The following is a 26,761-nucleotide window of genomic DNA, read 5'->3' as shown; positions in this document are numbered from 1 at the left end:
TTGACAAGGATGATGACATCAGGGGTTTCCCACAAAACAGCCAGCTCACCCTATGGGATATCACACCCACTTAGAGCTCCCAGGCAGCTCAGAGGCCCCGACTTGAAGTAAGAGCAGGCACTGAAGCATGAGGAGATCTGAGAAAAGCCCCTAATAGGAAAACATAGAAACCAAAAAACAAACAGAAGAAAAAAAAATGTGGTGAAAATAGAAAGCATACAGGAAGAAGAAATGTACATTAAAAAATAAACCAAACCTTTACTGTCTTCAGAGAAGCCATGAATTCTTATTTCAGCCCATCTACAAAATCAGAATTAGAAGCTCTAAGTTTTTTTAAAGATTTTGTTTATTCATAGACACAGTGAGAGGCAGAGATAGGCAGAGGGGGAGAAGCAGGCTCCCTGTGGGGAGTCTGATTCAGGACTCCATTTCAGGACCCCGAGATCACAACCTGAGCCAAAGACAGATGCTCAACCACTGAGCCACCCAGGTGCCCCAAACAGATTTTTTTAAGAAAGTAAAAAAGAGCCCTTAGGAAAAAATAGGAAAAGAGCCCACCAAATCCCCCGCACAGCACCTGAAAATAGAGCCACACCACTGAACCAAGTCCAAAGAGAAGATTCTACAAGTTTCTGGGGAGAAAGCTGTTTAAAAGAAAACCAGGTCCAAAATGGCGTCACTTGGGCTAAAGCCCCAAATCTGTAAGCACTTGATACCTAGCCTAACTGCAGTTTCAAGTCCCCAGAAATGTAACCTTTAACCAGTCCACATGGAAATCTCCTGGTCAGAACTGGGTAGTTTACTGATAGACCCCCACTCCCCTGGGGAGAGTGACCTTGCCTAAAACAATGGATTGATCATTTACTCATAATTTCCTTTCATCTGCTCCCTCTCTACCTTCAAAACCTTTTCCCTTCCTGCAGCCTCTTGGAGCTCCCTCTACTTGCTAGATGGGATGCCACCCAATTTACGAATGGATTAATAAAACCCATTCAATCTTAAAACTTACTCTGTTCAGTTTTTGTTGTTTCACCAGTTCAAAGGGATCTGAATGAGTTCAGATCTCCAAAGGGATGCTAGAACATGATAAAGACAGTGGAGCAGTGCTTTCAAAATACTGACGGGAAATTATTTCCAACTCAGAATCCTGTACCCAGTCATGTTATAGATCAAGTATGAGTATAGAATAAAGACATCTCCAGGCTTGCAAGTTCTCAAAAATTTAACCTCCCACCCATCCTTTCACCGGGAAGCAGGTGGATAGAGGATGTGTTCCACCTAAAGGATGAGTAAACCAAGGAAGAGGAAGATGGGAACCAGGAAAAGGATATGTGCTCAGAGCACAGATGGGGAAAGCACAGGATGATGGGAAAGGCAGATTTCTAGCTGTGAAGCTCTTCAGGTGACCCTGTGAGAGGCTTTTTTCAAGATGAGGTTAATTAAATGCTTGATGCAAATGAACATATGGAACGTAATGAACATACTGAAAGGAAACATCAGTTTCACTGGAGGAGGGTTTGGGGTTACGGTAGTGATGTGTGTTAGCGGTCATAGAAAGCTAAGCAAGTAACACAAGATAAACAAAAAACCCAAGACAACTGAAATTAAGGCTCACCAGAAAAATAAGTCCAGAGCATAAAAAATAATAGCAGCTTACCACATAGCTCCCTTGTGAATAGAAAATAGAATTATAATAATGTGAATAGTCACTATAAATCTAGCCAAAATTATGACCCTGTCTCAGGAGGTGGAGAAACATGGTCTACAGGGCTTTGGCATTAGTGGGAACACAGGAAAGAGAGCTAAATCCTCATCTCACCTGGTGAGAAAAATGGAAAAAAACAACCGAAAAAACAAAAAACCTAAAAATGCATGAATATGATTTAGAGATGTGGACATACACATGAAAGAATCAGCTACAGGATTTGAAAAGTGGTTCCCTTTAGGAGAGGGAACCTGGGGGAAGGGGCTGAGGATTGCTATTTATCTTATTCTTCCTACTGTAACAAAATTAAATCAAAATTTTAAAAAAATTTTTTGAAAGGAAAGCGATATTACTGAGTGAACAATTGTATTCTACTTTTCTGGAAATGCTTAGATCCAGATTAATGAGATTGTTTATAATATATTACGAGCTTTTCAGAAGAAAAAAAAAGCCTTATTTAGATTTCTTTATATCGGTCCTCAGCCCGTATTAGCATTTCCATTTGTCCCCAAAGTAATTATATTAACATTACATTAGCATATGACTTTGCCTTTTCCAGAACTCTAATTAAGATTTTAAATAAGATGTATACCGGTGGGAATCTCTCCTTCACCCACGTTAAACACCTTTCCTATTTGATTATAATTCCACTTACTAATTCCTTCTGGCTTTTGTCTTCCAAACAATTTTTGATTTTTATGACCCGAATGCAATTTGAACTGGTCCAGCAAATGGTTTACGAGGCCCAGGTGTAAGATAAATTGGCAAACTAAATAAAAAAGAAGACAACCATTGGGTAGCAATCAAGGTTACCCCAGCTGATCTGTTTATTAAAAGGACCACACTGTGAATTTTTTTCCAATTCATCCTAAGTATTTTTTAGGCACCTACTCTACACTGAGCATTATGCTAATAAGAGCGGCCAACATTTGTCGAGTCCTCCCCACGTGCTAGGTTCTAATTGCTTTACCTACTCCGCATCATTTAATTATTGCAAGAACCCTATGAAGTAAAGACCATTATCATTCCCAATTTGCAGGCAAGGAAAATGAGACATGAAGAGATGAAGTATGTTTCCTGAATTCCTTAGGGAACGGCTGAGCAGGGACTCAAACCCAGGATCCACACTCCCAATCCATGCTGCATGTCCTTTCCCAGTGGAGGAGACCCTCAAAACCAAAGAAAGACAGGAGCACTTTACTGTGGTGTAGAAAATTCTCTCACTATACTTAATTATCACAACAATGTGAAGAATGATTATTACTTCCTTCTTTTTGTGAGATTGACCAAAAAACACACCCAGAATCACAGAGATAAGCTTCCACCCTCAAGAAATTTACTTCTACTGGGGGTTAAACACACAAATCCAAAAGGAATTGGCACATCTAAAGATGATGCCAAATGTGTTCTTTGCTGTGTTTGCAATTTTCCTCTTTTTTTTTAAATGTTTATTATTTTACAATATATTGGCTTGCATGTTGACAAAAATCATTTCCAGATTCCCCTCTTTTTATAGGAGTTTCAAAGCAGGAAAAATGCCTAGGTTTAGGAAATGGTAAGAATGAGTGAAAGAGCAGAAGATGGGAACTCAAAAAGAGGGAGGTTCTCTGCAGGTTAGAGAAAGGGGAGGAGGGGAGCTATTGAGAAGTAAAGAGATGAAAGGAAGGGAAGTGTAGTTTAGGAGAGTGATTTTCCCTGAGGCAGGTCTATTTTGAGATAGGACCTGGACTCAAGCCTTCCGGGGCCAGACCACTGACCAGTATGTTCTTGGAGAGGCTTTCATAAATAAGATGCTACCACTTGCGTTTTTTTGTTTCTGTTTTTGGTTTTGCTTTTTTTGTTGTTTTTTTTTTGTTGTTGTTGTTGTTGTTGTTGTTGTTGTTGTTGTTGTTGTTTTTAAGAATGTCAGAGGTGTAGGTGAGAAGAAAGAAGAAGTCTCTTAGCCAAGACCTATGCCAGTTCCCTCAGATGAGTGTCACATCGTTGCAAGCCAGAGAAGTATTGCTACTGCTTAGCATTTGGGACAGAGCCAGTGGTGACGCTCAGCAAATATGGGTTCCATCTACTTGAAAATAATTGCCTTTACATCTTGTGACATCTTCCATGGACTCTGCAATGAAAATCAATTATAATCCCTTTTGGTGGGAGAAACTAAATTAGAAAGAAAAATGATTAGAAACAGAAGGCAGCTTGATGCTTGTGATGCCAGATTTGTTCAACATGTGATTCAAAAGCCGTGGATAAGTTTTTCTGGCCGTTCTCCCAATGAACAACCTTTAGCTTACTTAAAAGCCAAAATCCGTGACTCAAAAGAGCGTGCTAGGAAGAAATTTTTGACAGATAAAATTAGCTATTCCTGGCAACATCAAATAACATATATACATACACTCACGTACCTTTTTTTGAAATGAAGCTCAAAATACACCAGGATCTAACTCGAACTACTTCCCAGGTTCCAAAACTCAATTATAATAGCTAACGTTTATCAAGGGCTTACTATGTGCCAGGCGTTGCACTTAATTCCCACATCAACATCATGAGTTAGGTAGGTACTCTTCTCATACAATCTTATTTTAAAGGTGAAGACATGGAACCAAAGGGAAGAGAAGTAACTGCCCACAGGTAGAAAATGACAGAGCCAGCGTCTAGACAACTGAAGCTTCAGATAGTCTGACTCCACTGCACTCCTGATAAAGTCTTTGCCTTTGAGGAGGTTAGAGCCTAATAATGGATTCAGACAAGTACCCTTCAGTGTGGTAAGTGCATGCATAAGAAGAGTGCCAAGGGGAACCTGGCTGGCTCAGTAGATCAAGCCACTCATGATCTCAGAGTCATGAGTTCAAGCCCCACATTGGGCATGGAGCCTACTTAAGAGAGAGAGAGAGAGAGAGAGAGAGAGAACTGTGACCTATGTAGGAAGAACAAAGACCCTGGCCTTTGGCTATTAGGCAAGGCTCCATGAAAAGGGCAACTAAGCCGAGACTGAAGCTAAGGATGGGGAAAGGGGAAAAGAGTCCCAAGCAAAGGAAGAAGCAAGCCTCCAAGGCAGAGAGCGCTCACTCAAAACCATGGGTGGATAGAAGAAGAGGATGATGAAGAGCCATTTTGAGAAATTTTAAGCTAAGGACAAACCTGACCAGATACCCATTTTTAAAACTGTTGTTGGCTGCTTTGATGAATAACTTGTGAGTAGCACAAGAATAGAAGCAGGGAGAACTAGGAGGGGACTATTGCCTTGGGGGCACCCCTGGCCTAAACCCAGGCCATAGCAGTGAAGATGGAAAAAACTGGAGGAACTGGAGAGTTACTTAAAAAAGTGGACTTGACAAGTAGAATGACATCAAAGGCAACAAAGAAGACAGAATCAAGAGTTGTCCCAAGTTTCTGCCTTGGGCAACTGAATGGATGGGATGCCATTCACGAAGATGGGAAATTCAGGAAAAGCAGCAGATTCAAGAATGGGTCTGAAAGAAGATAATTAATTCCATTTTGACTATGTTGAGGTCCTCATGCAACATACAAATCTATAGGAGGATCATTATGGAAGAATAATTCACATGAGTTATTCTAATCACCCAGTTGCCCTAATATATTTTTCCCCTAATATGTTTTATTTTATTTTTAGTAAATGAGTTTTCTTCTGCTTCAGAGTGTACCTTCTCAGCAGGAAGCAAGCTTTTATGGACTTTTCTTTTTTGTTTTTTTAAAATATTTTATTTATTTATTTGAGAGAGAGAAAGCACAAGCAGGGGGAGTGACAGAGAGGGAAAAGCAAGCAGGGAGCCTGATGTAAGGCTAAATCTCAGGCTTCTGGATCATGACCTGAGGGGAAGGTAGACACCCAACTGACTGAGCTACCCAGGCACCCCCTCCTTTGATTCACAAGGTTTTTATATGTATGCACCTTTTCAATAGAACTTTTTCATCTAGTAATCCGCAACTATTAAGATATTAATAGGGCATTTCAGGGGTGGCAGTTTAGCGCTGCCTTCAGCCCAGGGTGTGATCCTGGAGACCTGAAATCAAGTCCCACATCAGGCTCTCTGCATGGAGCCTGCTTCTCCCTCTGCCTGTGTCTCTGCCTCTCTCTCTCATGAATAAAAAGAAAAAGAAAAAAAAAAGACATTAATAGGGCATTTCAAACATCATATTAATTCTTTTTAAATGATTGACAGACTACCATATGGATATAATTTTGAAAAACCTTGGGATCCCTGGGTGGCTCAGTGGTTTAGCACCTGCCTTTAGCCCGGGGCCTGATCCTGGAGACCCAGGATCGAGTCCCACGTCGGGCTCCCTCTGCCAGTGTCTCTGCCTCTCTTTCTGTGTCTCTCATGAATAAATTTAAAAAAAAAATTTTTTTTTAAAAAAGAAAAGAAAAACCTCAAACAGTACAATATATAGTGTACAACAAAAATAAATTTCTTCATTAGTATGAACTTATGTTAAGCTTAAGAGAGATACAGATGGTTACGTATAGAAGTACTATAGATATGTTTATATACATAATATAGAAAATGTTATATCATAGTATTTCATAATACACACATGTATTTCTCTTTTTTTAATATTTTATTTATTTATTCATGAGAGAGACAGAGAGAGAGGCAGAGGGAGAAGCAGGCTCCATGCAGGAAGCCTAATGTGGGACTCGATCCTGGAACTCCAGGATTGCACCCTGGGCCAAAGGCAGGTGCTAAACCACTGAGCCACCCAGGCATCCCCACACATGTATTTCTTTGCTCTATCAGCAATGACATCCCAGCAGCAATGAGCACATGTACAGCCCACATCTTGGTTTCTAATACTGTTTCCCAATAAAAGGAATTGTGTGGGTTTCCTTAGAGAACTGGCAGATCCAAAGACTGGTATAGAAAATATACAAGATTAACCTGGAGGGGCTCCTGGCTGGCTCAGTCAATAGAGTGTGTGACTCGAGTGAGTTTGAGTCCCATGCTGGGTGCAGAGATTACTTGAAGAAGAAGAAGAAGAAGAAGAAGAAGAAGAAGAAGAAGAAGAAGAAGAAGAAGAAGAAGAAGAAGAAGAAGAATGAGAAGGAGAAGAAGGAGAAGGAGAAGGAGAAGGAGAAGGAGAAGGAGGAGGAGGAGGAAAAGAAGAAGAAGAAGAAGAAGAAGAAGAAGAAGAAGAAGAAGAAGAAGAAGAAGAAGAAGAAGAAGAAGAAGAAGAAGAAGAAGAAGAAGGTAAACCTAGAGCACCTTACAATGACAGAAAGTAAGGAAGTACTCCAAAAACAAAAACTACCCTACATTGATAAGGACATTTGGAAGCCAAATGAAAGAGCTTTCAAAGCCAAAGCTGGAATAATTTGATCAACAAAATAAAGTAGTATTAGATTCTAATACAAAGTAAAAAAAGTCATGATTCCATACTGACATAAATAATTGCATAAATTAATAAAGGGGGGGTGACACAAATCTCTCTTACAGAAGAATTCTAAGTTATCTATATAAATAACTCCACCCTCAAGGAGATGGAGGTTAACTCCCCACTCTTTAAGTGTGGCCAGTTTATAGTGACTTCTTTTCAAAGAGATTATAGAAAGGGCGTAGGGGGAGAGAGAGTCACTTTACAGTGGAGAACCTAACAAACACTACTTTATCCAGGTGACCAAGGTCAATACTGTATCAACAATGATAAATCATACTGATACTGTGTATCCTTGATATGATAAAAATAGCTCTTGACCTGTATGGTTTTCCTCCCCCCAAAAAGCATAACACTAGTCTGAGAAAAATCAGATAAATTCCAATTCAGAGGCATCCTACAAAATACTTAACCAGGATTCCCTCAAAAATGTCAAGGTCATCAAAAACAAAAGAAGTCTGAGAAACTGTCACAGCCAAGAAGAGCCTAAGGAAACAAGAAATGTAATGTGGTATCCTGGAACAGAAAACTAACATTTGGCAAAAACTAAGGAAATCTGAACAAACCGTTGATTTTAGGTAATAATAACATATCAATATATTTTTTAAAGATTTTATTTATTTATTCATGAGAAAGAGAGAGAGAGAAGCAGAGACACAGGCAGAGGGAGATGCAGGCTCCATGCAGGGAGCCCAGCGCAGGACTTGATCCCCGGTCTCCAGGATCACGCCCTGGGCTGAAGGCGGCACTAAACCGCGCTAAGCCACTGAGGCTGACCTCAATATTGTTTTTTTGTTTTTTTGTTTTTAATGTGGCAAGTATACCATAGAAATTTTAGGTGCCAATAGGAAAAACAGGCTATATATATATATGATCACTCTTCCATACTATCCTCTCAGTTTTTCTGTGAGTCAAAAACTGTTCTAAAAATAAAATGTATTGTTTAAAAAGTCCCTTGCTTCCATCAGAACCTTGTTTCTGATGAGTCTTTCTAGAAATACTCTATTTTTTTATTTTTTTTGAAATACTCTGTTTATATGCAGAGATATTGTCAATTCACCCCTCACTATTCTTTCTCTACTCTGCTCTGTGCCCTGACGACTGACCGTATGAGCAAATGAACAAACTGTCTGGCTCCTTAGCTGTCTGGCTTCTTCCAGTAGATTTTGGGCAATGGAGAAAGAAGGGGTGGGGAAGATCCAACTAGCAAAAGATGAGAGGTAAGGAAGCGGAGAAGTCTGGATATTTATTCCCCAAGCTTCTTCCTTGTTGGCCTGCTTCCATTCCTTTATTAAGGGCCACAGTTCCTGCTGGGCAGCTGGCCCTCTCCTACCCTCAGGGTTGTGGTAAGAGCCCCCACCTCCTCTTCCCTCAGGCTAGAAATGCTGGCAGCTGTCTTCTCAGGAGACAGCTGACAGCTCCCGTCAGCTAGCCCTTAGGTGCTTCACCACTGCCTTGTTGATTTTCCATGACCTGCCCACACTTCTATAAACAGTCCCTTTATTAACTGTCTTTCAGGTCTTATGCTTTGTTGCTTGGACTCTGACTAATATACACAAATGTATCTTCCTTTCCTTGATATGACTAGGAGCATGCTATACACACTTCCTTCACCTTGCCTTTTTTTTTCATCTATTAATCATTTCGGGTTCCCTTCCATGTTCATGTCTATCAACTTTATTAGTACCCCCTACTATCTATTGTCCGTGCATATCACACTTTAAAATATTATATCCAAAGAGAGGAGTTAAACACTGAAACCTAGCAGAGGGACCATGAATGAAGCCTAGGATGAATGGAGAAGATAGGACTAGAAATTCAAGATATAGTGGTGAGAGGAACCGACAAGGCCAAAGCTCTCCAGAGGTAAGCTCTTTCTCCAGAAGAAGGTGGAATTTAAAAAAGGTCAGCTTTGGAGTCAAACTGCTTGGGTTCATATTCCAGGTCAGCCAACCTGTGTGATCTTGGGCAAATTACTTAACCTTTCTATGTGTACTTCCTCATCTGTAAAATGGGAATAACAATATCCACCTCAAGGAAATTCTTCTGCTCAAAAGCAGTTCAGTTTTCAAGTCATACCACACTGGGTAATATGGCACATTCAGTGGAAATCATGCCATAAATTTCCACCCTGTTCTCAGTCCTTTTTTTAAAAAAAAAAAAAAAAAAGATTTTATTTATTACATATATATATATATATATATATATATATATATATATAGAGAGAGAGAGAGAGAGAGAGAGAGAGAGAGGCAGAGACATAGGCAGAGGGAGAAGCAGGCTCCATGCAGGGAGCCCGATGTGGTACTTGGATCCCAGGACTCCAGGATCACGCCCTGGGCCAAAGGCAGGCACTGAACCGCTGAGCCACCCAGGGATCCCCGTTTCCAGTCCTTTGATTCTTTGTCTTCAACCTCCCTTGTCTTCCTTCTCTGCTCATAGTACCAATCTGTCCCTTTCTGTATGATAGGCTTTCTCTCTCGATATTTAAGACTTGCTTTTTAATGAAGAATTCGCAGATTCTAGGATTAATTGTGTTCTTACTAATTTGTAGTTCAATAGAGGGAGTATAAATAATTTTAAAAACCATTTTTTTAATAAAGCAAAGTAGCGATCAGCCAGCCAGAAAAAAAGAAAGGTAAACTGTCCCAGATAATATGCTGTTGTTTTCTACCAAAAGCAGTTAGAGTCATTGGCTGGATCAATGTCTGCTCAGATCTAACACGAGTTATCTTAACTACTGAGGAGAACTTACTGAGTGTAAGGCACCATCAGCCCCCCAAAAGTAAAGTTATTAGTCATACATGCAGTAATTAGAAACAATTGAATAAATTCTAAATACTAAATTTTTTCCCCTTTTATACGTGTCATTTAAAAACACAGCTACCAGCACAACTTTATTCAGAAAATAGATCTCCAAAGAGTTCAAGGTATTTTATTTTATTTAAATTCAACTAATTAACATATACTGTATTATTAGTTTCAGAGGTGGAGTTTAGTGACTCATCAGTTGCGTAATAACACCCAGTGCTCATCCCATCAGGTACCCTCCTTAATGCCTGTCACCCTGTTACCCTCATCCCCCCAAGAGGTCAAAGTATTCGAGATTTTTTTTTTTCCTAGCCACCTGAATCCAAGGATCATCTGCATCTTACGGAAGAAAAGAGGTCTTTCATTCTCCTTTATGACCTCTCAAGGGCTTGGCGCTGGCCCTTTTATCTGGCCTTGTCCGTTCCTCCCCTCCCGAAATGCCTGTGTGTAATTGCTGCATACTACTGCGGAGGGCTCCCAGTTTGCTATCTCTAGATCTGACTTTCCTGGGTTACAGCCACACTGCCTTCATTTTCATTTCCCAAGCATAGCCTGCTCTTTCCTGACTCAGGGTTTTGCATCTGCTGTTCCTTTTCCAGGAAGGCTGTCTCCTCATCTTTCAGATCTCTCTTCCGATGACATCACCTCGTTTAAAGCAGTCCTCCCCCACTCTCTGCGCTGTGCATTTTCCCCATCAGCAATTCCACGTGACATCATTCTGTTTATTTCTCCCATAGATCTCATCACAATTAGAATATTATCTGATTTATGTATTTGCTTATAGTCACTGTCCCCCCATGGGAGTAGAAGTTCTTTGGTGCCAGGAACTTTATTAGACCTGCTCACTGTATCCCTAACACTTAGGATGGGGTCCGACACATGTAGGGGGGTTCAATAAATACTCACCAAATGAATGAATAAATGGATGGATAGATGAATGAATGGAATACCTAAACATCCTACTTGACAACACGCCACATTCCTTACTTTTTTCTTTTCTCTCTCTACTGAGAAACCACAGGACAAAATGTGCAAAGATAACTTTAAAATTTCATGCTATTGAGGGACAAATTTCCAACATGTCAAATTTGGACTCATATTAAAGAATGTGGTTCTTCCTCTACTATCTGAGACATTACAGAATTATATAAAAAAACATTTTTAGTGACACTGAAAGTTGTTTTATTATTTTTTTAAATATTTATTTATTTATTCATGAGAGATACAGAAAGAAAGAGAGAGAGAGAGAGGCAGAGACATAGGCAGAGGGAGAAGCAGGCTCCTCGCAGGGAGCCTGATGTGGGACTGGATCCTGGATCCCAGGATCATGACTGCACCAGAAGGCAGCCACCCAACTGCTGAGCCACCCAGGTGTCCCTGAAAGTTGTTTTAAATTGGAATGCATGGCCACACAGTCTTAGAAAGAATTCTTTTTTTTTTTTAAAGCGTGAATTCTCAGTTTTTTAGTTTCATTCCTACCTAACAATTTCTCAAGATTACCTCATTAAAGATCAACCAATCAATAATGTCACAAGTATTTCTTCATTTCCTATTACATCATCATGATTTGCCAAGCCAAGGTATTGTGTAGAGATACAAAAGAAGACTACAGATAGGAAAACAAAAAAAAAGACAAGCAGGAAATAATCAAAGTTTAACAGTGATTATCTGAGGCAATGGGAAAGGAAGTGATTGCTGTTTTCTATTTTAATATATTTTTAATTTGTCCACTTATAGACATGTCTCATTTTTTAGTTGTATAAAAGACATATCCATATGATTTCTGTCATCAAGCAGCATATCTTGTATCTGGAGAGGGGAGAAAAAAGTAACATTCAGGGAACAAATGTAGAATTATTGAATATGAAATTGTATGGTTATTGAAAGGAAGCTCAATCAGTTGTTCAGAGGAGAGATCAGAAAGGTGAGTGAAAGTTCTCTTTGCATATAAATATGGCAGAAATTTAGCATCTATTGTCGAGAAAGTCAACAAGCAAAATGAAAATAAATGCTCAGGATTAGACTTGATTTTCCCAGCGAAAATGGCCACTTTCCCAGGCAGCTGATTTTTCAGACTTTCTACTGATCACCAACACCACCAGCCTGAGATGTGAACAATGTTTCTCTTTGCAATGTGAACAACAGTGAGTTCCAAACGCTGCCTCCAAACAGAATTGACTCAATTTTACAGAAAAAAATAATAAATGAGCTACACACGTTACAATTCAAAAGTAGAAGATGATAAACATCAAAATTGAGGTTTCTTCTGAAACCAGATTTGGGACATTATTTGCACATTTCCAGTAGTTTGCACTTATTCTGATTAGAGAATTAAAAAATTGAAGAGAAGAAAGTAAGAATTTACGTCATAAATTTGCCCTCTGGACCAGAAAAAGTAAAAAACTGCAAAAAAAAAAAAAAAAAGGCAAAAAAAAGTTCTACTCTTTGAACTACAGGATACAATCAATTATAAGATGAGTCCTAATAAAATGTGAAAAATGTGCATTTAAGAATCAGTAATGTAAAATAATGTATACATTTTGTGACTATTTGATGAATGTCTGCTGCACCCAGTTATGAGACCAGTTTCTATGCTTCTTTTTTTGTTCATTATTATATCCATGGACGGCACTAATCAATTCTTAATAAATCCTTGAATGAACAAATGAATGAATGAATGAACGGGTATGTAGCTCTAATAGTGAGTATGTAGCTCTAATAGTTTGTCTTACACTTCAAATACCTAAATGGTAAATAAGAAATGCATTTTATTTTATTTTTAAATATTTTATTTATTTATTCATGAGAGACACATAGAGAGGCAGAGACACAGGCAGAGGGAGAAGCAGGCTCCCTGTGGGGAGCCCGAAATGGGACTCAATCCCAGGTCTCCAGGATGAGGCCCTGGGCTGAGGGCTGCGCTAAACCACTGAGCCACCCGGGCTGCCCAAGAAATGCATTTTAAATCAGCATTAACTACTGAATAAGTGCTGGAAAGTAGCAATAACATTGTCTAACATTTATTTTGAGGTGACGCATTATCTCTTTGGAAAGAAGTCCTGGAAATGATTAAATTCTGATAAATAAGAACCACCCACCTCTGTGTGAACCAGGTGAAGCTTGGTTGGTAAAGCCTAAATGAGTAATTTGAGGTGTTTAATATAACAAGTAAATCGACAGGGAGAGCAAGCTGTTATCACATCCTACTCCTCACTGTTTTAAAAGACAACCAAATTCAGACCTATGAGAAAAGCAATCCTCTACTTTTATAGAAACCTGTAAGGGAGATGCCATTCTGTCCATGCACCATTTCTTTCTTTCCTAGAAAAGGCATTTAAAAGGCACCTGGGTGGCTCACTTGATGGAGCCACGGGCTCTTGATTTTGGCTCAGGTCATGATCTTGGGGTCCTGGGATCAAGTCTCCTTTACCCCCGCTCTGTGCTCAGTGTGGAGTCTACTTAAGGAGTCTCTCTCTGCCTCTCTCCCCCACCACACTGCTCTTGCTCTCTCGCTCTATCTCTCAAATAAATGAATACATCCCTTTGTACACAACCTGCTTCTGTTTTGGGGTTTCACAGGTAGCAGAGCAGATTCCCTTGCTGCGATCTATTAAAAGTCATCTCTCAACACATGGGTTTGTAAAAAAAAAAAAAAAAAAAGAAAGAAAAGAAAAAGGTAAGAAAAAAAATGAAAAAAAAATCTTAAAAAAAAAAAGGAAAAGGCATTTAACAGAAGAAAACAGTATCAAAAAAAAAAAAAAAAAAAGAAGAAGAAGAAAACAGTATCTTTAACCAGGTACAGGCAGCATTTACTACAGTGTGATGATTATTAAACCAAATTCTTATATAGAAAGATGAGGTTCAAAGAATAATTCTATTCTCCAACGGAAGCTACTTTGCCTTCTAGTGTAAGTTGATAGTCTATTCTCTCCTGTGTCCTTCTGACATCTCTACCCCACTCCTTATTTGTTTGATCACTACCACCACCACCAAACCACCATTAAGTTCCGATACGAGTGGTCCGCAGAGCTGACTGGCCCAGACTGCAAGTGTTCAAAAGAGCACGTAACAGGGAGCAGAAGTTTCAGAATGGGATGTGGGTTACATCTGTATTTGCATAGAGCGTCCAAATAAACTAAGAATTGTGAGTCACCTAGATGAGCGACCATGGAACCAATATATGAACTGATGATATGAAATCCCAGGCAGCCATTGGCAAAAGGAAAAATCCCCATATACTCCCCTGGAAGATATGAGTGACATAGACTTAATTTTTTTTTAAAGTTGTAGACCAATATATAATTTAAGTTTTCATTTTTTAAAGAAATATGTTTGGGGTATGAGTATATCTGCTTAGAAAACATTATAGAAGGTAATGATGGTTGAGGGAAGCATAGTACTTGTCTTCAAAAAGTTTTGCTCTCCCAAAAGAAGAAGTTTTGGTCTAGAGAGGGAGATAAGACTTGTATGAAAACAGAATCAGGATACCAAGGTAGATAGCGAAAGGCATCTTAAAAGAGAATCAGATAAGGGGCCAAGAGAATTCAGAAAAGGGACTGGATTAATGCTGCCTGAGAGCATCAAGGAATGTTCATGGAGGAGAGAGAGTTTTAAGGAGCTCGAAGCTAAGTGTGAGGGTGTATAGAATAGAAACATTCTGAATTTATTTTAAGACAAATATTTGCCTCTATTTCAGTGTAGTTGAGTTACACGTCCAACAATGTGTCACTTATAGAAAATGCCCGTGCACTGTATACACATGTACTATACGATGCCTATACACCATACATATATGAATATATATGTTTGGAGAGAGATGCGTATGTTTAGTACATTTAGCAATTTAGTAATATAAGTATATTTTATTTATTTTTAAAGATTTTATTTATTCATAAGAAAAAACACAGAGAGGGAGGCAGAGACACAGGCAGAGGGAGAAGCAGGCTCCCTGCAGGGAGCCCCATGTGAGACTCAATCCTAGAACCCCCCGGGATCACGCCCTGAGCCAAAGGCAGCCGCTCAACCACTGAGCCACCCAGGTGCCCCAAGAAATATATTTTAAATAACTACAGAACCTTAGAGGGCCTTCGAACCCCATCATAGGATGTTTAATAGCATCCCTGGCCTTCCTCCACTAGTTTTCAGTAGCATACCATCAGGCATGACAACAAAAATGTCCTAGACATTACCAAATGCCCTGAGGGGCAAGATAGCCCTTCGTTAAGAACCAATGGTATACATAGTTGACTCTGGAACAACATGGGTGTTATAGGTTCCAAACCCTGTGGAGTTGAAAATCCTCCAGTAAGCTGGAGGATTCTTCAGAAACTTGGCTATGAACAGCCTACTCTTTTTTTTTTTTTTTTTAAGATTTTATTTCTTTATTCATGAGAGACACAGAGAGAGAGGCAGAGACACAGGCAGAGGGAAAAGCAGGCTCCAATGCAGGGAGCCCAACATGGGACTCCATCCTGGGTCCCCAGGATCATGCCCGGGGCCAAAGGTGGCGCTAAACCGCTGAGCCACCCCAGGGTTCCCCAAACAGCCTACTCTTGATTGGAAGCCTTAGCCATCGGAACACCATCAGTCAATTGACACATATTATCTGTGACTTACGTATTATACACTGTATTCTTACATGAAGGTAGATAAAGGAAAACGTTAAGAAAATCACAAGAGACAACACATTTACAGTATTGTACTGTACTCGTGAGAAAATTTCCATATATAGGTGGGTGGTCCTGTGTAGTTCAAAGCCGTGTTGTTCAAGGGTCAACTGTACAAGCAAATCCTCCCCTGTGAGTGGATAAGAATTCTCAAGTTCATGATCTTGATTTTTATTTTTTGGGTCCCTTCAATGGTTCTTCGTTTAAAGTGTATTCGTTTTACTTATTTGAAGTTATCTCTACACTCAACAGCTTAGGGCTTGAATTCAGGACCCCGAGATTAAATAAGAGTCGCATGCTCTCTCAACTGAGTCAGCCAGGCACTCCTTAACCCTATTTAAGAATCAAGTAAGTTTTTTGCGCATCTGTTGAAAGCTGTTGACTCAGTCATTTATCAGGAAAATGCACATGGTCACACCGTGTGGAATACAATTACAGGGAATTTACACTAGGGTTCTCCCCAGAGGAGTTCTGTTTCCTGGAGTTTAAAGAATTGTCTTGGTCTGCATTTTCCAGCTAAGCAACTGCAGGCTGTGCCCAGAAGGTCCGCAGTCTCTTTTGCAGTCGCTTGGGTATTTACTTGGGAGCACCGACAATCAGGATAGAGTCTTCCCGTTTACCAAGCTACCAAGCTCTCCCATCCTTCATCTTCCCCATCCCTCATCTTCACCTGCGACAGTCGGTTTTAGCGAATCCATCCCAGCAGGATCTGAACCCTGCTGCGGTAGGACAGACCCCACTCCCCCACTGCCTGCCAGTCTCCATCCCTGTCCAGTCCCGCGATCCCTTCCTTAGTTGCCCAGATGACTGAGAAGGAAGGTAGAACCAGAGAGTCAGCAGGGGTAGGAAAGGGAGGCCCTTGGTTTTATTTATTTATTTTTTTAAGATTTTATTTATTCATGAGAGACACAGAGAGAGAGAGAGAGAGAGAGACACAGGCCGAGGGAGCAGCGGGCCCCGCGCAGGGAGCCCGACGCGGGCCTGGATCCCGGGGCCCGGGGTCGCGCCCTGGGCCGGGGGCAGCTGCTGCAGCGCTGAGCATCCCGCGCCGCGTGGTTTCGGCCGTGAGAGGCAGCACACGGGCCCGCAGGAGCGCGGCCACAACGAGCCCAGAGCCCAGGAGCAAACCCTCGAGTCCCCGCAGCCCCCCCCCCCCCGACCTGGCGGCCCGCGCGGCTGGGGGAGGTGGCGAGGGCCCGAGCCCCCGGCCTCCGCGCTCCGGGGGGGAGGGCGGCTGCCTCCGCGTCCGTCTTTCCGACTCAGGTGTCTCTGTTGCTCCATAAATACAACGTGTCCGGCCTCGTGCGACGCTATAAAGGCGGCGGCGCGGCGGCCCGGGGCACTCCCGGCGGGCCCGCAGCCGGAGCAGGTGAGCGGCCGCCGCCCCGCCCGCTCCCCCGGGAGCCCCGCCAGCGCCCGGCCCCGCGCGGGGTCCGCCTGGTCTGCGGGCGGGGCGGGGCGGGGCGGGGCGGGGGCCGGCGCCAGGCCCTGCACCTGCCCAGACGCGGCCCCCGGCCGGACGGCGACCGCCGCTGGAATTTGCCTGGGGACCGGGGCCGGGGCCGGGGCCGGGGCCTGACGTCTCCACGCCCAGCCCGGGGGCCGGAGCTGCGCCCTGGGTCGGCGCCGCGCGGGAGGAGCGCGGGCTCCCGCCGGGCTTTGGGGGAGATTTCAGGACGCGGACAGCGCCCCGGCGGCCGGCGGGCGGGGGCTGGGTCGAGCCCCGGAGCCCGGGACCGCGGGCAGGGCGGCAGGTGCGGGCGGCGGGACCCCGGGACCCCGGGCAGGGCGGCAGGTGCGGGACCGCGGGGCAGCAGGTGCGGGCGGCGGGACCGCGGGACCCCGGGGCAGCAGGTGCGGGCGGCGGGACCCCGGGCAGGGAGGCAGGTGCGGGCGGCGGGGCAGCAGGTGCGGGACCGCGGGGCAGCAGGTGCGGGCGGCGGGACCCCGGGCAGGGCGGCAGGTGCGGGCGGCGGGGCAGCAGGTGCGGGACTGCGGGGCAGCAGGTGCGGGCGGCGGGACCCCGGGACCCCGGGCAGGGCGGCAGGTGCGGGACCGCGGGGCAGCAGGTGCGGGCGGCGGGACCCCGGGCAGGGAGGCAGGTGCGGGCGGCGGGACCCGGGGACCCCGGGCAGGGCAGCAGGTGCGGGCGGCGGGGCAGCAGGTGCGGGACCGCGGGGCAGCAGGTGCGGGCGGCGGGACCCCGGGCAGGGCGGCAGGTGCGGGCGGCGGGACCGCGGGACCCCGGGGCAGCAGGTGCGGGCGGCGGACCCCCGGGCCCCGGGCTGGGCGGCCGCGGGGGGCGCCGGGCGGCGGCTGACGCGCGGTCCCCTCCTCCCCGCCGGGCCCGCTCCCTCCCGGCCCCGCGGCGCCCGCCTCCGCAGGTCATGGACGCGCCGGGCCGCCGGCTGGAGCCGCCGCCGCTCCCCGAGTACAGCTGCAGCTACGTGGTGTCGCGGCCGGTGTTCAGCGAGCTCGCCTTCCAGCAGCAGCACGAGCGGCGCCTGCAGGAGCGCAAGACGCTGCGGGAGAGCCTGGCCCGCGGCTGCAGGTAGCGCGGGCCGGGCGCGGGGGGCGTCGCCAGCCTGCGGGGCCGCGGGGCTGCCCGCTCGCCGGTGGCTCCGCCGTTCTCCGCCCCGGGAGGCGCCCCGGGAGGCGCGGGCTGCAGGCTGGGACCCGACGGCGCCCAGGGTACGCCCAGGCTCGGGCCTCCGGGGCAGCGGGACCCCCAGGGAGCCCTGCACCCTCCCCAGCCGCCAACGGCTACCACGACAGGAGCTAGACAACTGTCACCTGCTGCCAGATTTTCTTTGGTTTTAAGAATCTTTTTTTTTTTTATGATTTCATTTATTATTTATGAGAGACGCAGGGAGAGAGAGGCAGAGACACAGGCAGAGGGAGAAGCAGGCTCCCTGCAGGGAGCCCGACGTGGGACTCGATCCCGGGACCCCAGGATCACGCCCTGGGCTGCAGGCCGGCGCTCAACCGCTGAGCCACCGGGGGCCCAAAGAATCGTTTATTATAGGACATAAGTATATACACAAGTAGACGTAGTATAATGAAGCCCTCTCCATGTTTTTACCCATCACTCCGCTTCAACGACCTGGTCTCTCTCTCTCTCCACCCACTTGTCCTCATTCTATTTTTTAAAAAAGATTTTATTTATTTATGAGACACACACACACACAGAGAGAGAGAGAGAGGCAGAGACACAAGCAGAGGGAGAAGCAGGTTCCCTGCAGGGAGGCAGACGCAGGACTCCATCCCTGGACCCCAGATCACACCCTGAGCTGAAGGCAGATGCTCAGACGCTGAGCCACCCAGGCATCCCTACTTTTTTTTTTTTTTAAAGCAAATCCTATATGCCGTATCTTTTTTTTTTTTTTTAATTTTATTTTATTTATTCATGAGAGACACAGAGAGGGAGAGAGAGGCAGAGACACAGGCAGAGGGAGAAGAAGGCTCCAAGCCAGGAGCCTGATTCGGGACTCGATCCCAGGACCCCAGGATCACCCTGAGCTGAAGGCTGGAGCTAAACCGCTGAGCCACCCAGGCATCCCCTGTAGCATATCTTTTTGTCTGTATGTATTTCGGTATATGTGTCTAGGGACTCTTTAAAAAAAAAAAAAAGCAGCTACCTTATCACACCTAAAAAATAATTCCTTAATATGAAAAAGTCAAAATTTCCAATTGTGTCATAATTTAAATAATTCAGTTGAATGAGGATAATGCCCACCCACTCTTAACATTTTTTCCCCTTTTATCTATAGGGTGCTGAATTTAGAAAATACTAAATAGCAAGGCGCAACAAAGTGTACATTTATCATGTTAAGATTTTTGTATAAACTGGCTCCAAGCTTGTGTTGCCAAAATAAAGAGAGTGTGTTTATTTTTCTTTAAAGAAAAAAAAAAAGGAGTAGGAGAAGGCGCCTGGGTTAGAAGTCTGAAAATTAATCTCCATTTAGAGACTCCACATTGATCGTTCTGTGGCTGGTCTAGAAAATGGGTCCTTGTGTGGGGATATTTTCTCAGAGGATTACAAAGGTGGGAGAGGGGGAGGCCACACTTAATCCTGTGTTTTCTAGTACAGGGCATTTATAAGGGTAGATAGGGTTCTTGGCAAAAGCATGGCAAGCACTTCAGCGTTGGTATTTGCCATGCAATTCTTATTCTTTCTCCAAACGGTTATAAAGATCAGCCCAGTCCTGCTCAAAACTTTGTGCTTTGCAATTGGTCGTGCCCGAGATGGTATTGGAAACCCACTTTTCTTGCCTTTTGACAGTTGTTCAAGGAAGAGAGGCCTTGGTGTGCTGAAGACTCTCCTGCCCATCTTGGACTGGCTCCCCAAATACCGAATCAAGGAATGGCTGCTTAGTGACATCATCTCGGGAGTTAGTACTGGGCTAGTGGGCACGCTGCAAGGTACGTGTTGGGGGATTGGCTTCCAGGTGACTGAGAGTCACAATCTCCAGCAGCTCCTGACTCCCAGGAGGCTGTACCAAATGTTTGCTTACCGTTCGAGATCTTCATCTTTCCTCTAGAGCCCCTTAGTGGACAGATCTGCCTCTTCTTTCCTCTTCCTTAGAGTTCTCCTCCTGGGAAACCCTTCATGGCTTCAGCCAGAGCCCTAGCACCTGAGCAGCGGCTTCCCAACCTTTATTGACCACAACTCACAGTAAGAAATAGATCTGCACACACTTACCTCAAGTTTTGTGAGATAATATTTACCCTCACTACGAGGGATATACTCTGATAGTTTCCGTTCTGTCCTATTCTATTCTGCTTATATTTTTTAAATGATGATTGCCGTCCATTAAATTATTTTGCATCCCACACTTGGGTCTTGACCTGTAATTTGAAGGTGGCTTAAGGGGAAGTGAAGGACGTATTTTAGCCTAGAGTGTTGTACATAGCATTTTTTTCTGTCCTCCTTCCTTTTTTTAATCCATCCTCTTATTTTAATCTCTGGCAAAATGTCTTAACAGAGGTGTTTTGTTTTAAACAGGCTTTATATTTCCATGAACATCTTAGAAATCTGTTTGCATGGTTGGTGAAGAGCAGTATGAGCATTCTCCTCTGTCTCCCATCCCCCTTGTCTTCCTTCTGCTATCCCTCCAACTCTACAAAGCCCCTGGACCATGAAAGCAGAAGTCTCATTTATTTATTGTAATTTTAGGGGGCATCTGATATGCTCCAGGCACTAGGTATGCTGACATGAATAAGATGTACCACCTGCTCTCAAGGAGCTCGTGGTCCCGTGGGAAAGTGGGTAATGACAGTTCAACACAGGCAGGGACAGGGGTTCAAAGCCTAGGAGGTGAGCCAGCTTAGAGGCTCACCACCCAGCCTTAGGGGACTGGGAATGACTTCCTGGAGGCCAAGTTGCCACAGTGGAGTTTCCTGGAAGGTTAAGTCTGAGATTGTCAAACGTTGGGAAGTAGAGTTGGGTGGGGATGTGGGTAGAAAGATGGCTTGAAAATGGACCATTTCAAAACTTAGTAGCAACAGTCGATGAGCAATGTCATGAGCCAACCTTTGCCCATAGAGCTCTCAGGGTTACTCAGAGCAAGCCCGGTAGATTTCCACAGAGGAGGATGTTCTGTGGCCCCCAGTGTGCAGCTCCAGCCTGACCAACCGTGTTTTCAATCACAGAGGTGGACTGTGCAGCACATAGGTTCCATGATGCCACGTGCCCACGTGCACAGTGGACTCTTAAAAGCTGTGACGTAGCAACATCATGTGACTCCTGGGGGACAGGAACCATCGAACTCCTGTTTGCTTTGCTAGTGCCCAGCACATAGACTGGTACAAAAATAGGTGGCCTCCTAAACATTTAGTGAAGAGGATTGATGATGAATCACCTTTATATGTGAAAAATGATATTTCAAGCTCTATCTCCCAAATTTTCATAGGCCGCCTAAGAATTAATCCTACTTTTAATTTGGTTTATTAAGTACCAGACACTATGCTGAGGCTTTGGCCAATTATCTCATTTAATCTTCACGAAAACATTTATTAACCCCTTAGTTAGATAGATGAGAAATCCATTAAGCCTTTTTCTATCTCAGTAAAGTCATCTTTGTAAGGCGAATTTCTGGGAGGTGAACCTGGTTCATTCCTGCATTCATTCACCCTTCATTCACTTAGTACTATTTGTAAACCAATTCTGTACGCCAGGCGTTCAGCGGTGAAGATTCAGTGGTTTATTGACAAGCACAGGTACTGACCTCATGGAGTTCCTTTTGAATGGTGGGCATTAATTTAATTAAATTATTAATTAAGTATATAAAGTGAAAAAATAATTACTGACTGTAATAGATGTAATCCATTGTGTCGGATTATATACTCTGTACTAGGGATTATTTTGAGGAGGGAGTATTTATTTTAGATAGAATGGTCAAGGAAGGCCTTACTGAGGAAACAAAATGTAGTCAGAGGTCCAGAGGATAAAGAGACGCCATAGAAAGAGCAGAAGGGAGAGTGTTACCAGGGAGAGGCCCAAGGCCAAAAGGAGTTCAGTATTTTCAAGTGAGTTGTAAGAATTCTAGTGCGGGTGGGTGCAGTGGGTGGGGGGAGGGTGAACAGGAGATAAGGCTGGGCAGGGCTTGGGGCTAGGATGAGGCAGTGAGGCACTTGCTCTCAGAAGGCTTCCTTAAATATTGTGCCTGGGGCCCCTGGCTTGCCTCACCCCACTCCCAGCCCCGAGGACAAGCGTGTCAGCTTAAACCAGCTCCAGCAGGAGATGGAGAGATCCGCAGAGATCTGACATATATTCTGGAGCAACAATCACTGGTGTCTCCTGATGGATTTTGCATGTAGATGAAAAATCCCAGATGGCTCCAAAGTTATTGGCTTGAGCAACCGGGTAGATGGTTATGTCCCTTATTAAAATGGCAACGGCTGGCTGAGGAGCAGGTTTGGGATGGAAAGTGAAGAGTTTCCTTTTGGACACGTGCGTGAGACCGCTAAGTGGAAATGCCAAATATAGAGCTTCTCTTGAGCTATCACAAGGGAAGGGGAGAGGTCTGGGCTAGGCAGAAAAATCAGGAAAGCATCCCTTTGTCGAGGTGATCTCTAAAGGAGTGGGAATGCCTGAGGAATTCCCTTTATTTTCTCCTTTATCCCGGGAGAAAGGGCAGATGGAAGAGAAGATGGCTGGACCATTCAGAGGTCAGGAAGATAAGAGGCGGAGGAGAAACATGAGGTGGCTCAGGAGGTTGCAGAGGAAGAGCAACTGGAGGGATGTGGGGTCAGAAGCCAAGGGGACAAGGTTGCTTTAAAAGGATACAGGCCCCGTAGTGTCCTACTCTTGAGGGGAGAGTCTGAAGACACAACACAGAGCAGCCTTTTAAGAAGGTTTGCGTGTGGGGCACCTGGTGGCTCAGTCGGTGAAGCATCTGACTCTTGGTTTAGGCGCAGGTCCTGAGATCGAGCCCCACATCAGGCTCTGTGCCCAGTGCGGAGTCTGCTGGACAGTCTCTCCATCCCTCGGCCCCTCCCCCTGCTTGCACACATACTCTCTCTCTCTCTCTCAAATCAATTAAAAAAAATTTTTTTTTAAAAAAAAGGTTTACTGTGAAGCAGAATAGAAAAATGGCTGTAAGCAGAGAGAGAGGTAGGGGATGGAGGTAGAATGAGGGAGGATTTCGTTTTATTTTCATAGAAGAGAGAACCAGAACACGTGTGGGGACTGGTGGGGGCGTCCTTGTAGAGAGAGAGGCGTCTCTGGCTCAAGAGGCGGAGGAGAAACTAAAACGTGGTGTGAAGGGGGGATTGCAGATGGGGCTCGAGGACAGAAGTAGGGGGGTTGCTCCTTAAAGACAGGAGGGATATTTCCCCCATTTTTAAAAGCAAAAAGAACAAATGGTGCAAGGATAGAGGGGTTTGAAATTATGGTGGAAAGCAAATTGGGAACATCTCTTAGGGACTCTTGAGGTGGAGCCTAAGACTCATCTTGGAACCGGGTGGGTGTGCAGAAGGGGGAGGGGCAGCCTGAGAAAGTCCGGGAGGGGAGGTCTGAGCCACCAGGGCTCCCCAGCGCCCACCTGGGGCCTGACTCTCCCGCAAGGCCGGCGGGCCCCAGTGCACACTACCTGGTCCAGGCCAGCTTCTCCAGCTGCTCAAGCGCTTGTCACCCCACGAGGTGGGTGTTCGGGTTCAGCCAGGCAGGGTTTCACCAGACAAGCAAAGGGAAGGGGGGAGAGAGTGAGGCAAGGGGGTTCCGAGTAGGTGAGAAAGTCCACCGGCAGGAGGCAAGAGAAGACAGGGGAGGCACCAAGAACAGGGAGGGAGCCAATCAGTCAATGGTTTGGAAGCCTCATGGGAACAAAGAAATGTAGCAGCAAGGATTGCCCAGTAGGTCAACTGAAAGGCTAGGAGGCAATGGTTTGAGAGAGGGAGGAGATTGCAGGGCAGGACCAGAGTCCCTAGTGGTGGCGAGCGGGGGCCACACCACACCCTCGGCTGGCCTGGCGCCTGATGGGTGGGCCAGTAACTCATGGGAGAGGGCAGGCTCAACTCCCCAGAAGCCATTTGTTGCTAAGGGTAATGGGATCTTTTTGACTTCTGTTATATATAAAGAAAGGAGTTACCACCAAGCAGCAAAATATCAACGCAAGCCTTTTAGGGGTATCTTCATTCCCAACTACGGGGGAGACCGCCCTCCAGTTTCTACTCTTGCCTTCTAGATGCTTGCCAACCTTTTTAAAAGGGATTTTACTTATTTACTCATGGGAGACACAGAGAGAGGCAGAGACACAGGCAGAGGGAGAAGCAGGCTTCCTGGAAGGGAGCTCGATGCGGGGACATGATCCCAGGACCCAGGGATCACGCCCAGAGCTGAAGCAGTGGCTCAACCGCCGAGCCACCCAGGTGCCCCTTGCCAATGTTCGCCAGCACTACCTTTACCAGCGTGTGCCGCCACCTACACGTGAAGGCCACCAGCAGAGGTTCTGGGCTTCAATCAATGGCTCAGATTTCCTTATGCACCACATTCCTCTATAAAAAAAAGATGCTTACAGTATCCTCGAGCAGCACTTGTCCCTAAGTAGGACACTATATGGAAACAGACAAAGTCCCTGTTTCCTGGGGCCTGTAAACACAGCAGAGCTCAGTTCAGGGAAGTGAAGTTTGAGAAACACTTGAGAAAAGTACATAGAGAAGAGGTTGCTTTTATTTCCTGCTCCTCTTATCTTCCCACTGTGGAGTCACCTTTTGGCTGCAAGCTCTTGGCATGAGGGGTTATCGCCATTTCTTGTAAGTTATGTATTAAGACGCTTGCATCAGGAATACAGATTATTCTAGAATGCAGATTCTGTAAGGGCAGACTCTCTTGTCCATTCCCACATCCTCCCAAACCATGTGCGGGCACATGGGAGGTCTATGATCAATAGTCGTCAAGTGGAATGCATGAATGCTTATTGTAGGAAAGTGAGAAAATACACACGAGGAAGCTGAAAAATACCTCCTCTGCAATCTAGAAGCCTCCTTTGATCCTACCATGCAGACAACCCACTAATATTTTAGTAAATATCCTACTAGACACATAAATTCTGTAAAAGAAGAAAATGTCAGAATGATAAAAGCACTAAATTCAGGAGAGCGGTTGCCTTCTGGCGGGGGAGGGAGGAAGGACCATGTGACGCAGGAGAAGTATATGGAGTTGCAACTTTACTGGCAATTTATTTCTTAAGCTGGAAGGTGAACACATGGGTGTTCAGTATATTAGTCTTTTTGTACATGGAAGTGACTTAGTATAATACTGAAAATCTTTCGAGATTCTTTTGTGCATGCAACATCCATGTTTACTTTTTATAAAAGTGAGAGTGTGCATACTTACCATGATTTTTTTAAAAAGATTTATTTATTTGAAAGAGAGAGAGCACAAATGGAGGGAAGAGGGGCAGAGGGAGATGGAGAAGCAGGCTCTCTGCTGAGCAGGGAGCTTAACCTGGGGCTCGATCCCAGGCCCCCGGGATCATGACCTGAGCCGAAGGCTGACACTCAACTGACACTCAACTGACTGAGCCACCCAGGCGCCCCTGTACCGTGATTTTGAATCCTGCTTGTCCTCACTGCTTTATCTTTACCTAGCTCCACGTCAGTAGGTGTATTCCTATGCATCACATCAATTTCCTTTTACAGGATTACGGTGCGTCAGGTATAACTTGGGTAAGCACTTTGCCGCCCTGCGAGTACAGGGGGTCACCTAAATGCACCAAGACGTGTATTTAGTAAATCATGGGGGCACTGCGAGCCAGGATATTTAGGTTGTTTTCTGCCTTTTTGAAACTGCCCTCCATGTAGTCCTTTGTTAAGGGGCCAGTGATCAATGGGCTTGAGTTTCTTCTCACTGGGAGTGAAATGTGAGGAGGTGATGACTCCCCAAGAAGTACTTAGCCAAGGGCAAGCACGGACTCCGCCCCGCGGGGAGCCAGGACTCCGAGCTGGGTGGAGGCGCCGGGCTCCTGCCTGCACCTGTGCGCGGTTGTCATGGTTTCCTGGGTTTGGATCCAGTTCGTTCCCCAGCAAGACAGGGGGGAATGACTGTGCCCCTGTGGACACGGAGACCAACACTGCCTTCCCTCCAACATCTGTTGGCAAAACTGCTCTGAGCCCGCGGACTGAATCCACGGAGTCTTTAACCAACTGACTTGCCTTCGCTTTTCCACTCGTCTAATCAGTGGATAATGGGATGACTGATCGATTGGATCAATTTATTTAAGCAGGTGGTGCTCGAGGATGAATCGCTCTCTCAGCTGATCCAGTTCACGTTGGGCAACCTGCTGTGGCCCCCAGCAGGACTGTACGCAAACCAAGCAAGACCAGCCAGGGCGAGCTGCAAATTTGGAGTATGGATGAAAAGGCCTTTCTTTGAACAGGAGAAATGATGCTGTAACTTTTGTGTGTGAATTTACTCGTTTTGGATGTACTTTCAGGCATGGCGTACGCTCTGCTAGCCGCGGTTCCTGTTGGATATGGTCTCTACTCTGCTTTCTTCCCCATCCTGACATATTTTATCTTCGGAACATCAAGACACATCTCAGTTGGTAATTAGAAGCAACACTACAATTGCATTTATTCCTGTTTAACGTGCTTTGGCTACAGGATGGGTACGAGGTTTCCATACCTTTGTTAATGTTTTCCAGAAAAATAGGCCTTCAATGCTTCACAGGCTTCTCCCATGTGACGATGT

General features: G+C 45.1%; 1 protein-coding gene across 3 annotated transcripts in view; it reads left to right on the top strand.

The window, feature by feature from the left end:
• The first annotated feature begins 16,902 nt into the window (after positions 1 to 16,902).
• SLC26A4 (solute carrier family 26 member 4) overlaps positions 16,903 to 26,761 on the top strand; it is a 49,537-nt gene continuing 39,678 nt past the window's right edge. Inside the window, exons 1-4 of one of the 3 annotated variants that reach the window (XM_041723597.1) lie at positions 16,903 to 16,936; positions 17,952 to 18,118; positions 19,850 to 19,989; positions 26,505 to 26,615. In XM_041723597.1, the coding sequence (XP_041579531.1) occupies positions 17,955 to 18,118; positions 19,850 to 19,989; positions 26,505 to 26,615 (415 nt within the window). In that variant the 5' untranslated portion in view covers positions 16,903 to 16,936; positions 17,952 to 17,954. Of the gene's footprint in view, positions 16,937 to 17,026; positions 17,322 to 17,769; positions 17,787 to 17,951; positions 18,119 to 19,849; positions 19,990 to 26,504; positions 26,616 to 26,761 lie in introns of those variants that run through there. The other 2 variants (XM_041723596.1, XM_041723598.1) reach the window with 2 other exon arrangements.

The sequence above is a fragment of the Vulpes lagopus genome, chromosome 11 (genome assembly GCF_018345385.1).
Source record: "Vulpes lagopus strain Blue_001 chromosome 11, ASM1834538v1, whole genome shotgun sequence".
Taxonomy (NCBI): domain Eukaryota; kingdom Metazoa; phylum Chordata; class Mammalia; order Carnivora; family Canidae; genus Vulpes; species Vulpes lagopus.
This window is presented reverse-complemented; position numbering and strand designations above follow the sequence as displayed.